The sequence below is a fragment of the Camelus ferus genome, chromosome 32, assembly GCF_009834535.1.
Source record: "Camelus ferus isolate YT-003-E chromosome 32, BCGSAC_Cfer_1.0, whole genome shotgun sequence".
NCBI lineage: Eukaryota > Metazoa > Chordata > Mammalia > Artiodactyla > Camelidae > Camelus > Camelus ferus.
The window spans coordinates 16,609,270-16,633,295 of record NC_045727.1 but is presented as its reverse complement, the minus strand read 5'-3'; the positions used below and the strand labels follow the sequence as shown (position 1 = coordinate 16,633,295).

At 46.0% G+C, this 24,026-nt stretch overlaps 1 protein-coding gene across 5 annotated transcripts in view; it reads left to right on the top strand.

The window, feature by feature from the left end:
- The window catches only part of MYO18B (myosin XVIIIB), a 215,617-nt gene that overhangs the window by 112,728 nt on the left and 78,863 nt on the right, over window positions 1–24,026 (top strand). For all 5 annotated transcript variants that reach the window (XM_032472209.1, XM_032472207.1, XM_032472208.1 and 2 more), the window contains 6 exons: window positions 2,203–2,357; window positions 5,913–6,036; window positions 6,879–7,079; window positions 10,737–10,847; window positions 13,776–13,880; window positions 22,785–22,937. In XM_032472209.1, the coding sequence (XP_032328100.1) occupies window positions 2,203–2,357; window positions 5,913–6,036; window positions 6,879–7,079; window positions 10,737–10,847; window positions 13,776–13,880; window positions 22,785–22,937 (849 nt within the window). The remainder of the gene's footprint in view (window positions 1–2,202; window positions 2,358–5,912; window positions 6,037–6,878; window positions 7,080–10,736; window positions 10,848–13,775; window positions 13,881–22,784; window positions 22,938–24,026) is intronic.

Genomic DNA, 24,026 nt, shown 5'->3' with positions numbered 1-24,026 from the left:
TCCATGTGCAGGTTTTAACATGGGCATGAGTCTTCAGTACCTTTGTGTAAATTCCAAGGTGCATGGTTACTGGATCATATGTTAAGACTATGTTTAGTTTTGTAAGAAACCGCTAAACTGTCCCCCAAAGTGGCTGTGCCCTTTTGCATTCCCACTAGCAATGAGTGAGAGTTCCTGTTGCTCTGCTTCCTTGTGAGCATTTGGTGGTGTCAGTGCTCCAGATTTTAGTCATTCTAGTAAGTGTGTAGTGGTGTCTCATTGTTTTAATTTGCACGTGACGTGCAAATTTCATATTCTCATTCACCATCTACAGTCTTCTTTGGTAAAGTGTTAAGGTCTTTGGCCTATTTTTTAATTGAGTTGTTTTGTTTTCTTATTGTTGAGTTTTAAAAGTTCTTTGTATATTTTGGGTAACTTCTTCCTCAGATATGTCTTTTGCAAGTATTTTCTCTGTGTCTGTGGCTTGTCTTTTTATTCTTTATGGTATCGTTTTTTGCAAAGCAGAAATTTTAAATGAAGTCCAGCTTATAAATTCATCCTTCTGAGGGTCATGCCCTTGATGTTGTATCTGAAAAGTCATTGCCAAACCCAAGGTCATCAGGGTTTTCTTCTACATCACCTTCTAGGAGCTTTATAGTTTTGCATTTTACTTTTAGGTCTCTGATCCATTCTGAGTTAATTTTTGTGTAAGGTCTGTGTCTAGATTCATTTCTTTGCCTGCGGATGAGATGACCAGTTGGTCCAGTGCCATTTCTGGAAAAGACTGTCTTTGCTGCATTGTACAGCATCTTCCCCTTTGTGAAGCATCAACTGGTGTGTCTCTGTGGGTCTATTTCTGGACTCTATTCTGTCCGTTGCACTGGTTTGTTTTCCTCCTTCCAAAAAGCCTTATTCTCACCTCTGGGCCTTTGCAAATGCTGTTTCCACTTCCTAGAGCACTTTCTTTCTCTGCCCTATCTCAGTATCTCCAACTAGCCTTAAGATCTCAGCTTAAGTGTCCTTTCCTCCAGAGTCTCCCCTGACACAGACTGGGTTGAGTGTCCCTGAATTATTTCCCCCAGTATAAGCTTCATCCTGCTGTATTGTAACCATCTGCTTATTTCTTGGTCTTCCCACATAAGAGGTAAGCACAGTAAGAGCTGAGGTCTTATTTGCCTATCCCACTACTGTATATGTATTGCTTCATTGTGAGGGAAAAGTATCATGTAATGAGCTTGTAGAGGTGGGCCACGAGGAGATCCCACGAGATTTTATGAACAATGAAAGTGAGGCTGGGTGGTGATGGTTTTAGTGGTCACTTCCAAGATGGACCTTTTGTGGTCCTCAGGAGTCATCTTCAGTTGCAGATAACCAGGGAGGGACAACCGCCCGCAAACAGCCCAGTTCTTTAATAACAAATTATAACGTCAGGTCAGTCTCCCCAAGGAAGAGGGGATATTCATGCTACATTAAAAACTAATGAAACTGCAACCTTTTCTGAGCAGCAGAATATAAGAAAACATCCCATTTGCCTTCAAATACTGAATTTAGAATTACAGGCTTCATTAACTCAGCATTTTGCTTATTTAAAGCGATTCTTTAATGAGGCCATTTCTTCAAAGCGAGTGTGCTGAGTTGCCCTCTCTCCCAGATCTAAACTAGGACGTTTGGGAGGGTGTTTTCTGGAGGAAGATGCAAGAGTCTTTGCTTTTGTGTTTGTTTACAGTGTGTGTGTTCCTATGTAAGTCAGCCCATCCAAAGGGCCACAGACTGCCCTGACCTTTAGCGCCTGTCTCTTGGTTTCCAGTCAGATGTTCTCCATGTGCCATTCTGGCTGCTTCATGGCCAATCATCACACGTCTCCCCAGGTTCTGCCTGCTGATGGGGATGTTAATTACACATGGTACTTGGGGCTGTCGAGTTGAGGCAGGGTGTGTAGAGCATCTGTGGGCACGTTGGCAGGAGGATCACTAAGGAAAATTGATACCCCTAAGGGAATGATAGACACCCCCCCCCATTTTATCCCTGAGCAAACTGAAGCTCAGAGAAGTTGCTGCCCCAAGGTGACACACACAGAAAGTGGTCCAGACAGGGTCTCCCCAGCCCCAGTGGCCACTCTCTTTCCATTATACTCACACTGGGAACGGCAGTGGTTTGAAATAAAGAGTAGGAGGCCTGTTCAGCACCAGCAGAGCAGGGTGACTCATTCTGTTCCTCCCACAGCTCGGGGAGCTGCAGACTGCTTACGAGGGGGCCAAGAAGATGGCCCACCAGCTGAAGAGGAAGTGCCGCCATCTGACCTGTGACCTGGAGGACACCCGCTTCCTGCTGGAGAGCCAGCAAAGCCGGAACCACGAGCTTGAGAAGAAGCAGAAGAAGTGAGTCGTGTTCCACATCGTTGCCTGGGTGCCCAGATGGGCTGCCTTGGTGCTGGGGTCCACTGGGGTCTGCAGATTCTCTTCCTAAGCCCCTCTGCTTCTGTCAGGGCTCTCCACCCATGGAGCTTAATCTCCTTGTTGTGCCCCAGTTTTCCTCCCTCTCCCCTCACACCTTATTCCTGTATGGGTCCCCCAAGGATGCAGCGAGAAATAATTATTTTCTGTTACCCAGTCTCAGCTCTACCACCAACTGACCATGTGACCTTGGGGAACTTTCGTGGCCTCTCTGGGCCCCAGCATCCCCGTTTTGCAAGTGAAAAGTTTGTTACGAAAAGTTTCTTATGGAGGGCAGAGAGCGCCTCGCATGGTGGGTAGGAGCGGAAGTGCTGGTCCAAGTCCCAGCTGTGCCTCTTTCCAGTTTTGTGACCTTGGATAAGTCATTCCACCCATCTCAGCCTGGTTCTCACCCTTAGGTGGAGTGCCCCCTTGTGGTGAAGATGAGATGATACAGTTGGTATATTCAACAGGATTCAATTCTGGTTCCTGTCCCCATTGTCAAAAATGAGGCCAAAAAATTGAGTCACTGCCCTTTTCACTTAGGGTTTAGACCCACAGACCATGTGAGCAATTCTGGCAGGAACTGGACTTTGTGCACGAAAACATGCTGGTCTTGACTGTGCACACTGGCTCCTGTGCTTGCCTTCTGGACAGTTTCCCCAGTGGTGGCGCCTTGACCCGAGCCCAGGTTCACACTCACAGGCTTCCTTGTGCAACCTTACCTCCTGTGATGGTTTCGTCCCTGGACTCTTTGGCTGGGTCAAGTTCTTCAGCTCACTGGGTGAGGGTAAAGGTATGCCAGGTGAGCCAAATAAGCCCTAATGGAAACTTCCTAGAGGGCAAATAGATGAAACACAGCCTCTTTAAGAAGGTCCAGGATAAATACACAGGAAAGCCTGACTATGCGTGTCAGGACGTGGTTTTGCTGAGGGGGCCTCTTTTCTGAGACATAGCAAGCTAAATTATATTTCCATGGGAGTGGCACAGATTTTGAACTTGGTCTGCATTAAATTATTTCTCTCATTTATCTTTGAGCTTTCCTGAGCTGACTTCTTCATTTGGAAAAAGTTCTTTGGGGGGTTATTAGCCTGCCCCCCAAAATGAAAGAAGTTTATTCTCTTCTTATTGAGATCTGACTCTAGTTCCTTTTCTACCCCCTGGTGGATGCTCTGGTAGTGAGGAAGATGGCTCTGTCCCACCTTGGTCATTTCCTGTGTGACCTTGTCAAATGGGACCACCTCTCTGGTCCAGACAGTGGCTGATGTTTCAGGTCAGTCCTGGGCCTTAAGCAGGCTGCCTGCTGCTGAAGAATGGCTCAGACTGACCCCACCTGGAAATTGAGAGGCGGGCCCCATCATCCCTCAGGTTTCTGCCAGCTGTGACAGTCCTGGTCCTTATCTATGGGTTCCTCTCCTGTTCTGAGGGTCCTTATGCAGGGTTTCAGCTTTCCGATGGGTCAGTGGCAGATTGGGGGCATTCTGCCCTTGGACTTTATGCAGCCAGAAAATTCCATCTCTGGTCTTTCCCTGATGGACTTCCTCAGGCAGAATCCCTCTTTCCAGTCTCTGAAGAGCCTCCCCACTTCCTCACCCTTAAATCTCTTCTTCCGAGACTCCCGTGTCCTGCGATGCCCTCCACTCCACTAACATCTCTTGGCAGAAGTCACTTTGTTTTAATGCTAATTACAAATAGCGGCCATTATGCTTCTAGGCCGACTGGAATTTTAGCAGGGAGCCTGTGAGGGCAGTAGAAGTCTCTTTCTGAAGGCGGAAATGCCGGCAGAATGCCTACAGTGAGGGAGAGATTAGAAGTTAGTGGTACTTCCTCATACCTCTTTCAGTTTAATCAGGTTGTAGATGCAGCCGCCTCCTCAGTTTGCTGGGCTCTGGATGGAGTGACATCTCCACGCTGATAGAATTTTCTGCCCTTACCATGGCTTCTAAGTTCAGAGTGGTTCCATTTGGGATTGGCGTCTTACTGCCATGGTTACACAAAGCTCAGTTCCAAGGGTGATGGAACTCTCAGTGCTGGAGTGATGAGAGGCTGGACCCCAGGCCCACTGCTAGTGGGGTGAAGGGTGTGAGTGAGTCCATCTGTCCTCAGGCAGTTGATTGTTCAGTGTGTCCGAAAGTCAGGGTCTGTAGGAGCCATTCTTTAGCATCAGGTGCCCATTAAAGACTCCTCTAAGACATCAGTGCTGGCTGGCCCCCACTGTCTTTCCCTTCCTGTCCCAGGGCATGAGCAGGTGAATGGGGACTAGCTAAATCAGCAGAGAAGCTAGCTCCAACTCACTTCATAAATTTGGCTGAATCACTTCACCTCTCTGAACTTCAGTTTTCTCCTCTATAAAATGTTTATAATTTGCTGGATTGTTATAAGGACTCCATGGACCCCAGCTCAGAGCCTGGCATTCTGCAACTGCTGGACCATTATCATCATCACAGTGTTCCTGTTCAGAGGCAGCCAATAGTGCCTCTTGAATGATGTCGCCTACAGCCAATCGGAAAGCTCCTGGGCCCTTCCAATAGTGGGGCTCCCCCATATGACCTATAGCCTGCTTTCTCAGGAGTCTTGAGGCTTTGAATGACCATCTAGTGTTAAGGGGCATTGGATGGGAGCCCTTCTTCTCACCAAGGCCAAACCCCACCCCCAGTTCAGCCATTCTGGCCACACCAAGTTCCCTGGAGCAGGTGGCCTTTCTGTGTGGGCCGAGGGCAGTTGACCAGCGTCACATCTTACTGAGGTGTGGCAGAGCCTTCTGCTGGTTTCCTTCCCTGTGATAGGGGTAGGAGGCTGAGAGAGTTGCTTGGAATGATGTCACATCCAGGGAGGGCTTCTCACTTCGTGGTCACCAACATGGAGGTGCAGGTGGGCCTCAAGCCAGGCATTTCCTCATTCCCCACATGGCCCCAATAGGACTGTCTAGTCTTGATGTTTTCTGCTTAGAAAATGAATGAAGACAAGATCAAATGTGTAACTGTCCAGCATTTCTCAGTAATAACCATTCCCAATATGGCTTATGAGTGCGTACGCCCAACAATATTCTGGAAAACATGAAACGTTGGATGTCCTTTGTTTGTGCTGATAAATGCATTCATTCACTAATCAATGAACATTAGATGCCAAACCTGGGCCTCATAGAGTTAAAAGTCCCTGACATGTATTGGCAAACCTGATAGATGAACTTGTTTTATATATCTATATGTTTTGTGCTGTTATTCTCTACTTGTGTATAGTTTTATTTTGTTTATATCCACATTTTAAATAAGTATCCAGTAGTTTGTGGAAACTCTCTCTGAGCCTGCGGAGCTGCTCTCTGGTGCTCAGGATTCTACCCCGTGTCCACAATCTTATGCACAAGCGCTGAGCACACCCTCCATCATCGAATTCTCTCTCTCTCTCTAGCGGTTCTTGGCAAGCTAACTGCCCCTCTCCAGCCCCGACCCCCGGCCCAGGTGCGCCCACCTCATGGCCATGACATGTGTTCTGCTTGGACAGGTTTGACACGCAGCTGGCCCAGGTCCTGGGCGAGTCCGTGTTTGAGAAGGGCCTCCGCGAGAAAGTGACCCAGGAGAACACCAGTGTGCGGTGCGAGCTGGGTAGGCTGCAACAGTGCCTGGAGGTGAGGGGCGCGTGCGCAGGGCTGCCGGGCCTTTGGTTGCTCGGTCTCAGGACCCCCCCACCCCCGCACACTTGCTGCAAAGGGAGATGGGAGAGAACTTGGTGTGGGTGTCCAGCTGGCTGGACTCACAGAGCCTAGTGTGCCTTAATAAAGCTAACTGTGGGTGGTGGGTGATGGATAATCAGACCTGTCTCCCTCCATGTCACTCATGATCTTGCTTCAGTCTCCTGCATGAGTTTTGAGGTGGTCCCCTGGAAGGGCAAGAGGTTCGGCACAGAATGAGTTAGCTGTAGACCCACCTCGGGGCAGTGCCGTGTCCCCTGCGGGCTCCAGTGTGGAGGGATTTTATTAAAATTTGACACAGGCCCCTCACTCATCTGCTCCTCAGCCTGCTGTGGCTCCCTCTTACCCCAGAAGAACCTTTAAATCCCTTAGCCAGGCGTGTGGCTCCTTCATGACCCAGCCCAGAGTTCTTTGACTCTTGAGCTGACTTTCTAACCTTGAAGAGTCATTTCTGGCCACTTTGCCTCCCTGCTGCAACATTTCAGGCCCAGCCTTGGCACGTACACAGCTTACACGGGGGAACAACATTTCTTGTTTGTGCTTTAAGGTCTTGCTCTAGGGCAGCGGTGCTGCTCTCCCACACACACCCCCACCCTTGCCTGTCTGAGCTTTTCTGGAGAGAGGACCTTGGTATCCCACAGGGGCCACGGTGAGGGGCTGCAGGGCCAGGTGGATGGCATGCACTGAAAGTGGACAGCGCCTACCTGCAGGCTGTAGAGGTGTCCCCAGGGGAGGGTGGTCACGTGACTCCGGATCTCTGCCCCCCTTTATCTCTGTAGCAAAAGGAGCAAGAAACCCTGCAGCTGAAGCGGGAGGTGGAGATGCTGCAGGCCCATAAGCAGGAACTGCTGGGGTCCCCCTCTCTGGGGGAAAATTGCATTGCCAGCTTAAAGGAGAGGCTCTGGAAGCTGGAATCCAGTGCCCTTGAGCAAGAGAAAATCCAGAACCAGCAAGAAAACACCATCAAACAGCTGGAGCAGGTAGGAAAGTCCCGTCCAGGGTGATGCCCTGCTCTGTGGTGACTCCAGTGCAGAAGGCTGTCATTAAAATAGACATGGGTTCCTACTGAGCTGCTCCTTGTTCCCCTGTAGCTCCCTAGTACTCCAGAGAGCCTCACAACACCTCAGTCTGACATTCAGATCCTTTATGAGCTAGCCCACTCCTCCCATCCTGCAAGCATCCATGTCACCTCCTCTGAGAAACTCGCCCTGATCTCTTTCTTGAAAACAACCCCACCCCACGCCACATTCACTTCCCACCCCCCCACCTTGTAGCAGCTGCCGTCATCTTCGCTAGTGTTGTTAGAATGTGCTCAATGCGTCTCTCCCCCGTTAGAGTATAAGTTTCAGGAAGGCAGGAATTTTTGGTTGATCTGGCTTATCAGAGCATTCCCAGAGCCTAGAATGAGAACAGGTACATAGTTGGTACTCAGCAAATAACTGTTGACCCAGGATCTGATATTTATTGAGCACTGTCTAGATACCGGACTCAGCCCTAAGGTCTCCTCATATATCACCTCATGAATCTGCATGAGAAATCGATGTGCAGTTATCAGTCTTCTCTGCACTTTACAGATGTGGAAGCTGAGGCGGGGAGACAGTGGCGGGGATGGGACTTGGAGTCTGCTCCGTCTGACTCCACAGGGCTTTGAATACCTGCCTCCAGGAAGGTTGGGATGGGAATCTTTAGAAAATGCAGCGTAACTAAGGGGAACAAAGCAGGAATCAAATACTGTTGTACCAGTTCCCTCAGCGAAGCGCCAGATGAATATTTTATGTCTGCTTGTTTGTTTATCTGCCCAGTCATTCCACAAAGGATTCAAAGCAGCTTATAAGATGTATGCATAATAAAATAGAAAAAATATAAATAAAACAAACCAAACCAGAAAGACACAAATTAAAGTCGGTGCTAAGGAAGGATGGAATGGTGAATTACTATGCAGACATGCACAACATACACTCTTACACACGTAATAGTTTTAGCTCGAAAATTCCTGGTGGCCAGAGAGAAAAAGGAAATGTGAGTTACGTGCTTTTTATCATCCCTAAGATGAAAATAACCAGTTTTTCAAGGGGAAACAAGTCTTTTCTTGGTGCTTATCTCTAAAAGGAGTTTCATAAAGGGGTAATTATTCTAAGTGGTGTTGAGGTTGGAACTCCTTTTTCAAGAAGGTCTGACCAGGCAGCATGAATATGTAAAGTGGATAAGCTCTGAGCAACTCTGGTGAAAGGGGATGACGGGGTTGGAGGTCGAGGGGAGCCTGGGGTGGCGGCCTTTGCTTCTCACTCACCACTCCCTCTTTTGGGATGGAGCCTGTTGAGTACTGAGACATGGGTGTGGCAGGCGTGGAGGGAGAGGCTAGAACAGTTCAGAATACAGGGTTTCTTTACTCAGTCAAACCCGTATTTATTAATCACCTACTTTGTGTCCGGCACAGTGCAGATGCTAGGGATACAGCTGTGAACAAGACAGATGTGAGCTCTGCTCTCTGGAAGTTTATCGTCATGCTGAGTGCTATGGCAAAGTTTAACTTGCAGATCTGGTTTGGGGAGAAAGGTTGGGGAAACAGTCAGGGAAGACTTCCTGGTGGAAGTGACATTCACTGAAGCTGAAAGCTGGAGCATAAGTCTGAGTTGGCTGACCAAGAGAGTTCCAGGCTGGGGGAACAGCCCGTGCAAAGGCCTGGAGGCAGGAAAGTCAAGTGACATTTAAGGAACTGCAAGATGGTCACATCTAGATGGTGTCTGTGTGACATTTGGGAAGCCCCCTGTTTTCTCTGGACTCCAGTCTCCTCATCTGTACAGTGAAATCGGAGCCTTGTCAACCACCTAGCTTCCCCCAACCCCAGCTCTGAATCTCTGAAGGTTCTCAAAGGAGGTGGGTTATCTGTGTAGGTCGTTAAGGGTCATAGACGACAGAACAGCACCGCATGGCAGCCCAGGGTGAAGAGTAAAGCAAGCACTTTGGAAAATCGTGTTAATTCTTGAAGATACCAAGAGGGGACCACTCAATGCTCAGAAGCAGAGATGTGCTACCATGACCTCAGGGACCCACAGTGGATGCAGCTTCCCGTTTTCCACCCTCTGCGTCCACAGGAGGCAGAGCTGACTCAACACTGTCATCCACCTTCAGCTTCACCCATAACCCCCTGCTGCACTGGGCTGCTGTAGACATCCGGGAGGTATTTATTGATTACAATAAAGCACTTTTTTCAGGAAATTTTATGTTAACTCATATAAGCTTGACACATAAATGGTATTGCAGATGTCAGGAGTGTCCAGGAGGCTAGGAAAAAATGAAAAAGAAATATTTTATTTACTTGCTTAAGCTCCTCATTTTGGATTATCTTCCCATAACCTCTGTCATTTTAAAGGAGGCGAGGAAAGAAATTGGCATCTAACGTGTGCCTCCTTTATGCCAGAAACTGCAGGAGGGGCTCTGATGCACACTGCTCTTCCTCCTCTTCACCACACTCCTACATAGTAGAGAATATCATCAACATTTAAAAAAAAAAAAAAAGGTTTTTTTCCTCAGCCAAATGTCCCTGTTAGGGACAGTGGTTGGAACCTCCTGCGGGCTTGCTGAGAGGGGCCGGGCAGTGCCGTGAATGGTCAGAGCCTTGCCGTCCGTGCAGTCTAGCTCTCCTGCGGTGTTGGGCTCCGGTGCTGCTCCGTGAGCCACAGCGTGAAGGAGTATAGATCAGTGACAGCTCAAAAGTCCAGGTTCATGGCGCCTGTACCCTAGAGATTCTGATCCATAGGTCTAGGGTGAAGCTCTGAAAGTGAAAATTTTAAAATATGCATCAGGTAATTCTAATGTGCCATGAAATTTGAGAAGCAAGAACTTGAGTCAATCTCTCATTTATGAAAATCAAGAAAGTAAAATTTTGAGCTAGAACCAGATTCTAGACTTCTGCCTCCAATTTTAGAACCTTCTACATAAGATCACACAGTTTCAGCAGCATGCTCAGCTCTTTTCCTACTCTGAGCAGGATTTGGAGGCTCTCATTTAAAAGGCTTGTCTCCTTCACAGGAACACAGGTCTTCGTTACGTCAGGCGTCCGGGAAGGGAGGGAATAGTCCTTCTTCTCCGTTTTCAAAATAATGGGGAAAGAAAAATAAGTACTGTCTTTGTGCCGGGTGTCGTGCTGGGTGCTTTGCATGGGCTGTCTCAGTTAGTTCTCACAAGCGCACTCTAAGAGGGCTGTTTTCTAGAGAAAGGTTGCTTATCAGAGGCAAAATGAATTGTCAAGAGAACATCTTGAGCACATTATCTCCCTCTCCAGGATTTCCTCTCTTCCTACGTAAACTTTGATTCTATCACCTATCCACCCACCTAAAAAACACCGCTGATGCCTGCTCCAGGGCTGACATTCATTTCATCTTAAGAGTGTTGAGAAGGATTCCGAGGTTACATCAGAACTCAATGGAAAAGAGTGTGATTGATTAGTGACGCTTGTGATGACCCTTGGAAGGGCTAGAGGCAGCATTTGGGCTACTTACCTACCACTTCTGCCCTCCCTGTGCCTGAGGGGATAACTTGACTCATTGCACTCCAAAGATGAAAATGCAGCTGAAATGCTAAGGGTGATGCAGTTGGTGTGGGCCACCCTCACACGCTGTCCTTGCTGCCCCCAGCTCCGCCAGCGGTTCGAGCTGGAGATCGAGCGGATGAAGCAGATGCACCAGAAGGACCGTGAGGACAAGGAGGAGGAGCTGGAGGACATCCGCCAGTCCTGCCAGAGGCGGGTATGTGAGCGCGAGCACAGCTGTGCCCCTGCGTCCCGGCAGGTCCAGTCTTGCTGTCTCTTCCCTAGAGTGAGGGCAATTCCAGGGCCTGGGGACAGCCTATTTCTGCAACCACCTGAGACCCTAGCTTCCTAGGTGCTTTCAAGGGTGCTGGAGCAGAAGTCCCTGTCTTAAATATGATTCTGAAACTTCTGGAAGCTTCTGGAACTGTCCAGCATAATAAGCCCAAGATTTCTACCAAGAGCCCATAGTGCCATGTGACTGATGCCCTGGGGAGGATTTATGTGTTTCAAGAAGGGGACCAGTCCTTTCTGGCTCTTTGCCTTGCAGATCTTACATTTTATCCAAGGTCTTTGCAGACATTTCAAACAGTGTTTAAGAAGTAAACAAACTCTTGAAACCTTGCCTCCGGGACTCCATCATTATTCCTGTTTTTCCATGTTCTTTCATCTCTCTCTTTCATTGTACCACACATACGTGTTTGTAGAGATACCGTTTTACCTAGGTGGGGTCATATGATTTTGAAACCTGCTGTTTTCACTTGGAAGTTTGTCCTGGGTCTCCTTCCATATCAGTCAATTCAGATCTAGTTTACATGTTCAAAAATATTCCACCGTAGGCATGGTCTCTAATTTATTCAACAAGTCTACTGTCATTGGACATTTAGGATTTTCTGATTTTCTGTTATTTTAACCAGTGCCTAGACAAACATCCGTGTGGAAGCTTTCACTGATGTGAATGTAAGATGGATCTTTAAAGTGGGATTGCTGCGAAGCTTTAGGTTAAGTGTCATTGAACAGGCTTTGCAGGACTTCTCTGGGCCTTTCATAGCCTCGTGTACATTGTGCATCTCCAGAAAGGGCCGAGTAGCCTTTCAGAAAGGTGAAGTGACCTCCCCCAGGTTACCTCGCCAGGAAGTAGCCAAGCTGGGACTTGAACTTAGGTCTATCTGACTCCAAAGCCCAATTTCTTAACCAAAATAACTAGGTTTAATTTTTTTTTTTTATTTTGCAAATGTTTGGACTATGGAAGGCCATTTAGGAAGCACTTGACAGAAGTCCACTTTGGGCAGTATCTCATCCTTTAGTGCTTCCTGCACAAGGACCTGCCAAAGGCTCTGATAAGTCCTGCATGCAAGACCTGTTAACTCAGTGATTTTCACACGTATCCTAGCATGGACTTCCCACCGTCCCCCGCACACCCACAGCATACCTGGGAACACCACGTGGGAATGTTCTACCGGACAGACTCCAGAAAACTTTACCTTGCTTGGTATAGAGTTTTAATTATTTTGTATATTCTTCTAAATGAATTTCAGCTTTCACAGTTTTCATTTTAAGCAAGTATGAGCAGAATTCCTAGTGTCTTTCACTTATAAAAGGAGGTTTTGAAATGAAAATGAAGTTTCTTTTGAAACAACCATCAATCAGTACTTTTTTTTCTCTCCGTGGGTCAAGAAATGGAAGCCCCCAGCCCCTGCCTGTGTGCCCGCACATGAAGGTGGCACCGTTTCTAGTGCATTCCAAGAGGGCCTCAGAGCAGCATGAGTGCCCTGAGCCAGGATCCTGATGTGCTGGAGATGTGACCCAGGCCCTCGTGAGGCTTTTCCATGGACAGATTTATAATGGGGGAGAGGAGGTCAGAGAAGGGTGTTTTCCTCCCATGGCAGATGCTAACGTTGACTGCACATCTAGCAACTGCTCTGCTTGGTCTGTCTCTCACCGCGGCAGGAAATCAATTGTTAGCGACGTAGGTGGGAATGCTGATGGCTGTCCGGTGTGGCGGAAGAGCTGGGCCAGGAGACGGAACACTAACGGTTCTCAGTAGCAGTTGACTTAGAAGTCTGTGCTTGAGGACATCTCTCTGACTCAGTTTGCCCACCTGTGAAATAGAGTCATTGATAGCACAAGATGGAGCCGGGGAGGAAGGGGCGAGGCTCCACACATGGGAGAGTCTGGGAGGAGAGAAGGTGTGCAGAGCATGGTGATGGTGGGCACCCACCCTTGTGGGTTCTTTGTGGGTGATTACTGAGAAGTCAGAGCTGACTGTAAATTGCATGAGTTGCTCGTAGCCATAGGTCTCAGTCAGTTTGGGCTACTATGACAGAATATCGTAGACCTGGGGCTTAGACAGTAAACACTGATTTCTCTCAGTTCTGAAGGCTGAAGAGTCCAAAGTCAAGGTGCTGGCAGATTTGTTGTGGGGCAAGGGCCCTGCTCCTGGCTTGTGGATATGTGCTGCCTTCTCATGGTGTCCTCAACAGTGAGGGGCGAGAGACAGGGACAGAGACAGCATGCTCTGGGGTGTCTCACCTTACATGGGCTCCAATCCTCACGTGGTGGCCCCACCCTCATCACCTCATCTAAACCTAACCATCTCCCAAAGGCCCCATTACCAAATAATTGTGTTGGGGGTTAAGATTTCAACATAGGAATTCTGGGGAGAAACACACAATCCAAACACCAAATATTCTCAAATGCGACTTTTTTTTTTTTTTTTTTTGCTGTGTCATACTATATTTAATGAGAGGTGAATGCATTTTGAAATGTTGGGATATAATGTTGTACAGAGTCTTAAAAAGTCAGAGTACCAAGACTTGTAAATATTCAAGCCAGATCATGGCGGAGGAAGAAGACGTGTTAGGAAAGAGGTAGGGAACTGGGGGTGGGGACATCACAGGGAATGGCAGGGGGTTCCCCATAATTGGCCAGCTCTCCCCAGAGTTGTCCAGCTCCCGAGCTTTTGGGCTCCAGAGTTCTTTGACAGAGACACCCCCTCCGAACAGCTACATCAGCCTTTGTGGAACTGGACAAGGGGCTGTGAACTCCACATCCCCTGCCACCAGCCCCCAGAGGGTCCCTGCCTCATGGGACTTGTCCTGATGGAGCTCATTCATCCTGTGCCTGCATCTGCCCTTTGTGCCCACAGCTCCGCCAGTTGGAAATGCAGCTGGAGCAGGAGTATGAGGAGAAGCAGATGGTCCTCCATGAGAAGCAGGATTTAGAAGGCTTGATTGGAACCCTTTGCGATCAGGTAAGAGGGAGACACTGGCAGATATTTGGGGGAGCACATCCCTGCCTCTGGGTCCTATTAGAGCAAGGACTCGGGGTGGGGAGTGGTCTTCAGGACAGGCCAGGGCTAGACCTTTCAGCCGGCCTCCACCAGCTTCTCCCAAGAGCCCTCTTCTCCACCAATTCTGTCTCTGCCGTCACTCACTGCCTCTTCAGAGGGGACCTACTGGGGCAGGGGAGGGTCTACACACAGCAGGGTTCTTGGGAGGACCCTTGAGAATAAAGAGAGTGGGTCCAGCCACGAGTGACAGCCAAGGTCACCTTGCCTCCAGCTGCTGTTGAGTTGGGAGTGATGGCTGCCCTCACTTTGATGGGGTGACTGTGAATGGCCACTGGGCTCACAGCTGGCCTCATGACAGCGAGACTTTGGCTGGAGGCAGAGTCTGGCAAATGGAGCTTTAAGCCCTAGTGGGGCCACTCTGGCTATGTGGCTTAGGGTGATCTAAGTGACTGCTCCGAGCTTCTAGAGAACAGAGCCTTGTGGGCTTGTTGCCCTCGCTGTTATGTACCAGGGTTCTCAGCTGCAGCGCCACAGGTGCTTTGAGCTGCATCACTCTGTGTTGTGGTGGCTGGGGGGCTGTCTTGGGCATGGGAGGTTGTTGAGCAGCACCCCTGGCCTCCACCTCCTAAATGCCAAAAGCAAACCCCCGAGTTGTGACAGCCAGCGATGTCTCCAGACATTATCAAGCATTCTTCCAGGACAGAGTCAGCCTCCTCTCTGCAGAGGACTGCTCCTGTAAATAAAGCAGCCAGCAGAGCCCAGGGCCACTCCCCCAGATACTCCTCTCCCTGAACGTGCTGCTGCTGAAACCCTGACACAGCAGAGCAGTGCCTGGACTCCTGTGGTTTCAAGTATCATAGGAGCATTTGTTTGTTTTACTGTATTTGCTTAACATGTGTTCATTGTCTATTAATTAGCAATGATCTTGCTGTCAGTAACGCCTCCCCCCCACCCCAGGGTTGTTCCTTTTATTCGCAGAGGAAAGTGGGCCCCTTCCAAATAGTCCTGCGGGGCAGCAAGGCCTCAGACTAATAGGTGCTCACTATGTATTTTTTAATTGATTAAATGAGTGAATTCTAGAGCAGAACTACTGCGACCATGAGAGTGACTTGGAAGCTGAGAGCGTCATTGGGAGAACCATATGATCTTCCTTCTCTGGGTTTTCTGGTTTTTCAGCCAAGCAGGTGGGAGGCCACTGAGTGCAGAGCCATGGAGGTTACTCTCTCTTTGGCATCAGCACAAGAGCGCACACCCCAATATTTCATTCTAGAATGACAGTCTGAAATCACTGGGAGGAGGTTGCATTCTACCCAGCATGGTCCGTTTAAGAAAAGAGAGAAGGTAATCCAGTAAAGAAAGGTTTTTATAAATATTGCTAAAATTCAAAATTTTACGTGCAAAGGAAAGGTAACTAATGAATGAAATGCCAATTTTGTGTTAGTCACCAAGCTGGAACCTTTAAATAACTTATCACATTTGATGCTTTTTAAATGTGTTAGTAAGACATTTGCCAAATACATGGAAAAGTAGAACAAATAACGTAATTGATGCTTATGCACCAGGAGTACAGGGTTCACATAAATTAACGTTTTGCTGCATCTGATTCAGACATTTTTAAGGAAGCAGAACATTTCAAAAAGTTGGTGGGCCCTCAGTTTCTGTTCCTAATCTCCCATCCCTCTATCCTTCGGTCTTTTCTACCTTCCTTCCCAGAGGGGACCATTATCCTGACGTTGAAGGGTGTAATTCCCTGAATGTATATTTGAACTTTAACAGTGTACAGTTCATATGATTCTACACATTGCTTTGTCCCCCTGCATGCTATGTTTTTGAGTTCATTCCATGATAATACATGTAGCTCTAATCCATTCCTTATAACTGCCACACCATATTCATTCTGCTGTTGGTGGATGTTTAGCTGCTTCCATTCTGAGACGCAGAACTGCAGTGTGTATTCTTACCTGTGTCTCACTGCACATGGGAAGGCGTTTCTGCAGGGTGTGTAGCTGGGAGAGGAGTTCCTGGCTCTTTGGAAAGTGCCATTCGGGAATTGTTAGATGTAGCCCAAATTGTTCCTCAGAGTAATTGTGGCAGTTTATGTTGTCACCGGCATTTGTGTTTGTTTCCCCACATCCCCCCGAGCACGTGGCACTCTCAGACATTTAAAACTCCTTAACAGTCAATGAGTGTCAGATTGTACGACTTGTCCCTCATTACTAGTGAGGTGGTGTTTTTCATGTTTATTATGGCTTTCTGTTATGTGAGTTGCCTGTTTATAGTCTTCTGTCGTCTCCTTTTTTTTTGTATTCATCATTCATGATCCTTATCCAAGATGCTAATCTGTTTTTGATTATGTATTGTACAAATATCTCCTACTCTGTGGATAATCATTTTACTTTCTTCATAATATTTTTAGATAATAAAAAGTGTTTTAAGTAGTCATATTAATCAGTTATGGTTGTTGCTTTTAAGATTTCTTTCCTTAACAGAGTTCATAAAGATATTTTGCTGTATTTCTGAAAATTCCTAAAGTTTTGGACGTTTTTAGATGTTTAGGTCATTTAGATTATATTTTGGTATGTGTGAGGTAGGAATCTATTTTGTTCCTATTATAGATGATCTTTGTTTATTTCATGAGTAATTTTTTCTATAGTTTCCATATATGTATGACTGTGCTTATGGGCTGCGTATTCTGTTTAATTGGTTTATTTGTCAATTCCTGCACCATGTGGTCTTAATGGCTGGGTTTTGATGACTTATAAACAGCTTATCTTTCTCATCTTTAAAATTGTCTTTTCTATTCATGATCCTTTAATCTTCTTACTGAGATTCTATAACAGAGCCTGATGTGATTTTCAAATGCATTGGTTTGCAAGTTACTTGCAAACAAGTGACATACTTTTTTATGTTGAACCATTGCATTCATGAGCGTGCTATATCTCTTCATGTTTTTATGACTTTCATAAATGTATTTTACTTTAAATTAGTATTTATAATGATAATAAATAAAATAATATTTATTATGTTTTATTACTATTTTCCATGTAAGTTTTGAGCTCTTCTGTTAGATTTATTTCTCAGAATCTTGTGGTTTACATGCCTATCATGAATAGACTGTTGTTCTGTATTCTACATTTCAGTTAGTTATAGTGGTACATGGGGATATTATTGATATATGTTAACTGTGTGTCCAGCAAACTTGCTGAACTCATTATTTTTCATATTCCACCTGTAGATTCCTTTGGTTTTTCTGCATAGACGGTTTTGCCATTTCAAAATAAGAATAGTTTTGCCTCTTCTTTTTTAAGTTTTAGAGCTCTTATTTCTTTTTCTTACCTTATTTCATTGGCTTGGGCCGCCAGTGTAAGACAGAATGGTAGAAGAGATGGTAGGCATTGTTTCCTTTGTAGGGATGCTGCTGGAGCTTCACCATTTACATGACATTTGCAGTGTATATTTGACAGGCAAATTAATCAGGTTCATCAGTTTCTTCTGCTCGTAGTTTTCTAATATTTAAAAAGAATAATGCCTGGTTGTTGAATATTATCAGATGCTTTTTTCTGCAGTTGTTCATAATCCTATGACTTGTCTCATTTATCTATTAATGTAGTCTGTTATAATTTAGATATAAATTATTGGCTTAAATTTCCCAGATAAACTCTAGTTAATCATATATGTTTCACGCACTGCTCTTTTGAATTGCCAACATTTCATTCAGAGTTTTTGAAACTAGGCTCATAAGTAAGATTGGTTTGTAATTTTGTTTTCTTACACTTTCTGAGTCCAGTATTGTACTAACCTCATGAAATGAGTTTGCTTCTATGTCTGAAACAGTTTCTATAAAATTTCAATCATGTTCTTGATTCATCTTGCTTATAAACCTAGTTTCTTTCAGCAGGTAGGGTGAACATTTGATTATTATCTTGAAATTCTGTAATCATAATTGAACACCATTCAGATATTAGTCTCTTCCTTTTTGAGTGAATTTTGGTAACTGATATATTCCTAGATATTTATTATTTCATCTGACTTTTCATATAGGTTGCCATATAGTTTTTTTCATGGTATTGTCTTATGATTTTAATTTTACTGCTCTCAGATTGTCCCATTTTCAATCAAAATAATGTTGAGGTTTTTGTTGTTGATCAGTGTTATTGAGGATTTGTCTATTAATTCTTTGAAAGAAACTGCTTTGGTTCTGTGGTTTCCCTGTTTTGTATTTAGTAATGTTTGTCATTATCTTTCTTTCTTTTTCCATCTCCTTTCCTTTGGTTTACTCATTTGTTCTCTTTTTAGTTTTGATGTTGAATACTTTGGCTCATTTTAAATGTTTCTTGTTTCATTAAATATTTTTTAAAGTACATTTAAAATAATACATTTATCTTGAATTGCGTGTTTCCTTAGCATGTGTCATCCTTATGTGCTGAGTGCATTGTCATATTCTCTGATTTTCTCCTTTAACATGAAAGTTATTTAGAAATTGAGTTTTAAGTTTACTAACGTTAGGATTCTGTGGAGTAACTTTTTACTTTTGGTTTTTAACTCAATGACATAGTAGAATGTCTCTGAAATTGTTGAGATCTCTTAGTTGCTCTAGTTCATGATCAAGTTTAACACATGTTTGACTGAAAAAGAATCTAGCTATTTTTAAGTGTAGGGTTCTTAATGGATGGCAAATGGATCAAGCTTGTTAATTTTGTGATTTAAATATTGTGTTCAAATATAAAAACATAAACCATAAAGGAAAAGTTAAAATATGATTACATTAAAATCACTGCCTGTTAACTTTGGTTTTTGTCTTCTTGATGTGTTTCTGAGAGAGTCCTATTCCCACTATGATCATGGTTTAGTTAAGTTTTGCTTATAATTGTGTTACAGTTTTCTCTTTATATATTTTGAGGTTATATTTTTAGATGCATCTAAGTTGATTATTGCTTTATCTCCTTGGTTCATTGTAGATTGTTCCTTTAATTATTATATAATGGGTCCCTCTTTTCTCTATGAATTATTTTTCCCTTATTTTATTGTGTTTGATTTCTTTTAAGTTAGTTTTCCTACAAGACATTTTTATCCCTTCATTTTCAACCTTTCTGTGTGTGTGTGTATGTATGTGTGTATGTCCTTTAAACAGCTAGATACTTTTTTTTTTTAACATTTTTTTATTGAGGTATAGTCATTTTACAGTGTTGTGTCAAATTCCAGTGTAGAGCACAATTAGATACTTTTTAATGCAATAGTTTAGTCTCTAATTTTTCATGGGAGAGTTTAATTCATTTACATTTATACGATGGCTAATATATTAGAAATTATTTCTCTTCCTTTGTGTTTAGTATTTGTTGGCTTATTGTCCCTTTTCTTTGCTTCTTTCTTTATTTTTTCCCTGCTTTTGGATAGATTGATGTTTTCTATGATCCTTTTAGTTCTATTGCTGATTCTAAAGCTAAAAACCATATTTCTAGTCTTTTAGTGGTTATCCATAAATTTTAAGATAAGTACTTGACCGTGTTTTTTTCCAGCATACTTCATTTAATTTTCACAACAAGTCTGTGGAACAGGGGTTATTAGTTTCTTCACATACATGAAAGAAGTGAGGCTCAAAAGGTTTGGCACATTGCCCAAGATCGTATGGTTTCTTAGTAGCCTAGGTGCATTTGAAATAAGGTTTATGTTATTTGAAAGCCTGTATATTTGTAAATCTAACACTAGGCTGCTTCATAGTGATAGAAGTTCAGTTAACTGGATTCGTCCTTTTGTGGACCATCTTTTTTCATGATGTTATCAGGTAGCACAGATCTGCCACTCATTTGCTGTGCAGCCTTCAACTACACACATTCTCTCTCCAGGCCTCAATTTCCCCATCTGTGAGGTGGCTTGGTTATCCCCTAATAAGATTTTTAGATCATATCTTTAAAGTGCTTGGAGAGTTCTGTGATGACGGACATTTAACAACTGCCCCCACCAATTTACCTTGATGATAAATGGTGAAACGATTGAGGTTTGGATTGAGTTCCCCACAACAACACTAAACATCATTTAGATTTATTGGTTAATTACTCACCAGCTTTATCTAAATTTGAATCTTTGTGCTGCAAAATGTGAAATTGCAGGATGACATTTATTTCCCATTAACCTAATGAGTTTTGGGGTTTTTTTCCCCCCTCCTCTCCTATAGCAATTTATGATGAAGGGAAGGATGACTTGGCCTGAGATTTTTGTTGTGAATTTTGTTAGCAGTGATCCCTCTGGAAAGGAGATGGTGCAAGCATTTTCAGTCTTCCTGGCAACCAGGACGGTAGACTCTGAAGCAGCTGTACTGCGTGGTCAGTGCAGTCCCTGATGCTGACTATGCTGACTTGCCCCACAGGAGAATAGACGCACTTCAGGGTGTGTGCAGAGCAAGAACAGATTCAAAAATAAGAAAGGTGCAAAGCATGCTGCTTGAGTGTAATCATGGCAAAGATTCTGGGCTCTAGAGTTGGTAAAGCAGGCTCAGATTTCATTAGGCACTGTGGTGCAGTGGTTAGAGACTTGCCTTCTCGTGCTGAGCTGCCTGGGTCCCAGTCCCTGGGTAGCCCCTTAGGAGCAGTATGACCGTGGGCTGATCACTTCACCTCTCCCTGTCAGTTTCATCAGCTGTACCTCTATTTCTCTGACAGTGCATACTTAGGAGCCCCACATAGCTTATGCAGCCTGAGCTGGCCCCAGGTAACTTCTCTCACTCTGTGACCTGCCCCATCCCTGTGTTTATGCCCTCATGCTAGTCACCCGGAGCCGCGTATGCAGCGTGGTTTCTCTGCCATCTGTCCTTCCTCTGGCCATGGCCTTCGTGCACCTCACCTAGCTAACTCCTGCTTACCCAATAGTCTTTCTGATCCCATCCCAGCCTGAGCTGGGATGCTCCTCTGTGTCTCCATAACACCCCCTTTTTTTAAAAATTAAAAAGCAAAACATACTTCTCTCATCATATATTTTACTAAAACTACCTCTTTGAGTCAGAGAAGCTGGGTTCATATCCTAACTTGTGCCTGACTGTGATCTTGAGCAAACTGTTTCACTTCTGTAAGCTTCCGTTTCATCATCTGTACAATGGACATCGTGGGGACTGCATACCTCGTAGATTTGTCATGAGGATGGCACGTGTTAATACCCGTAAAGTGTTTAGCGCAGTGTCTGACATTTAGCTTACACTTACAGAGGGCTTTCTGTTACCACTTTAATAAAGGCAATAATAATAGCGTGTATTTTTAAGAGACTGACGCAGGAGTTAAATGCAGTAATATGTGACAAAGAGCCTGGCGCAATGCCCAGTGCTCAGCTCAGCAGGTGATGCATATATATATGTGCATATACATATATCAGTTTTAAACTTAACAAAGCAATTTATCTGAGAACTAAGAGGCTATAGACTAAGAACCAGCTCATTTTTCAAAGAACTCAAAACTGATGGTAGAGAAATAGTAATGCAAAATCTAGACGAACACATTCTGAGTCGTCAGGCGATGCTCGTAATCTTTTATATTTGTAAAGCACTTGACAGCGTACAAAGTGCTTTCCGATCCACTATCACGTCTGATCCTTGTCTTATCTCAACAAGGAGGATAGGGAATTTTTTTTTTTTTTACCTCTCCCTTTATAGACAGGAAACTCAGGTTCAGAGAGGGGGCATGACACAACCACAGTTCCTACCGCCAGCCAGTGGTGAGCCGGGGTTTAAAGCCTGGGCCACCTCATTCTAAATCCCACATTCTTTCTAGAATATCCCAGGGCATTCTGAGCATCCCAGGAAATGGTTGCACTTGTAGAGGCATAGACATCCGCGCCCATGGAAGCGGGGGACGGGGGGGGGTCCCACGGTCGACACACCTGCCTCTCATTTTCTTGACAATTCCCCATCTGACTGATGGTGCCATGTTCTTCCCTCTGGTCCCTTGGAGGGAAAGGGGCTGCGAGTTTCTTTCATAGATGCCAACCCCAGCGTTCTTTAAAGTCAGTGCTGTTTCTAGGGGTTTTGTCAGGCCCCTGAATAGTTCTGCACATTCCTTGGTTTGTCTCAGCCTGTATTGTGGCCCCTGGCAGTTGTCAGCGAATCTCCTTCACCCTCTTGGTGCCAAAGCTGGGCTGTGGCTTCTTCAGGAGCCATCTGACCCCGCCATGCCCTTGAACTACAGGATTCTGGGGGAAAGAAGTGTGTTCGCCTGTGGGCAAGGGCCTTCTGTGGAAAATCACCTCATTAGCATGTGTTTAAACTGGTGAAAGGGACCAGCTCAAGGGCCAGAAAAGCTTGATTCAGACCTTCGAAAGCAGCACAGCTATTTTTAATACTATTTACCGAACTGCACGGAAGCCCATCTTACCCCACTTGTATCGCTCATTGAATTTTCATAAACTCATAAAACTGGCATCCAGATTAATACTATTAATAACCCCTCAAAGTCCCTGTCCGGTGTTACCCAGTCGCTGCCCCTCCAGGGGAACTGTCATCCTGACTTCTGGCAGCAGAGGGCCTCCCCTGACGTGTGGGTTCTTGCAAGGTGAAAAGCACGTGGGCGGCTTTGGTGCGAAGCATGAGGCAGAGGGACTTGGGGTCCGTACAGGCTGTGATGGTGGTGATGACAGCAGCTCACGTTTATTGTGCCTTTATTGTGAGTCTAGCTCTAGGCTACACACCTGTTTAATTTTTACCGCAGCCCTTGTAGTTGCTGCCATTCCTGTCCTGAGAATGGGGAGGCTGAGGCTAGGGAAGAGGGGTCCAAGGTCACAGGGGTGGAGGCAGGATTTGAACTCAGGGAGCCGGGTTCCATAGAACTTGGACCCCAGCCACTGCTTTGCCATCTTAGCTCACGACAGCCTTCCCTTGGTTTCCAGATCGGCCATCGGGACTTTGACGTGGAGAAGCGTCTTCGGAGGGACCTCAGAAGGACTCATGCGCTGCTGTCAGATGTGCAGCTCCTTCTGGGGACCATGGAGGATGGCAGGACATCGGTCAGCAAGGAGGAGCTGGAGAAAGTGCAGAGCCAGGTGGGTGCCACAGGGCCCCTCATAGCCGGGAAGGGGGGATGTGGCAGCCAGCAGGGGAGGCTGCTTCCCCGCCCAGACGTGGACGTGGCCACAGCCCTGACCTCCGCTTCCACAGACCTGCAGGGGGCTGGGGAACGTGACGGGGCTGGTGGGTCACATGGAGATGGTTGATGGGGAGGGGGATTTATAATGACTGAGTCCTCATCTTCCCTTCTTTAGGCATGAGGTAGAATGAGTTCTGAGGCCTTGGGCAGATCAGGGCCCTGGGGCAGAATGCTGAGCTCAGCCCACATGCGCAAGTGCCTGGTGGTCATGGGGCTGGGTACAGAACAGATCGTGTCACTCCTAACAGTGACAGTAACAAGCAGCAGCCATTTGCCTGCCTGTGGGAATGCTAGTGATACTGATCACGGGACGGTGCTGTCAGCAGCTGCTTCCTTCTGGAAGCACCTGTACCCGGTACTTTATACAGGTCGTGACGCTGATTTCTCAGGAGAGCTGACTGAGATGAGGACATCATCTCCATTTCACAAGCCCCAGGTGACTGGGTGGCAGAGAGGGGAGGTGACCCACCCACAGTCACAGCTAGACAGTGACAGAGTCAGGATTCGAACCCAGATCTGCAGGCCCCACCATACCTGGCTGCCTCGGGGGAAACCTGGAGGTGGCTGGCAGGTGAGGCCAGGAAGAGCTGAGGACCTCAGGAGATGTGACAGGCACGGGCTGTGCCAGGTATAGATGGTGCAGCCCAGAGCAGCAGGTGGTGAGAGGTGTGAGTGGGTCAGACCCTGCAGGGTGGTGGCAGCTTTGGGGAGAGAGGTCCCAGAGCCACGTGCTATAGCAGGGACTGAGGATGTGTGACCAGTCCCCACAGGGAGCTAGAAACACCCGGGAGGCTCAGCCCGCTGCTGGTGGTGTGCCCCTGCACGTAGTGTCACCTCGGAAGTCATGCATCTCCCACGAATGAGCCATTCATGCTGAATCCCGGTATGTGGAGACAGAAGGCATTTCCCACTGTCTTCGCTACCTCACCTGCTCAGAGTATTACCATCACTTCTTCCTCCTTCTCTGGCCTCTGTCATGTGACTT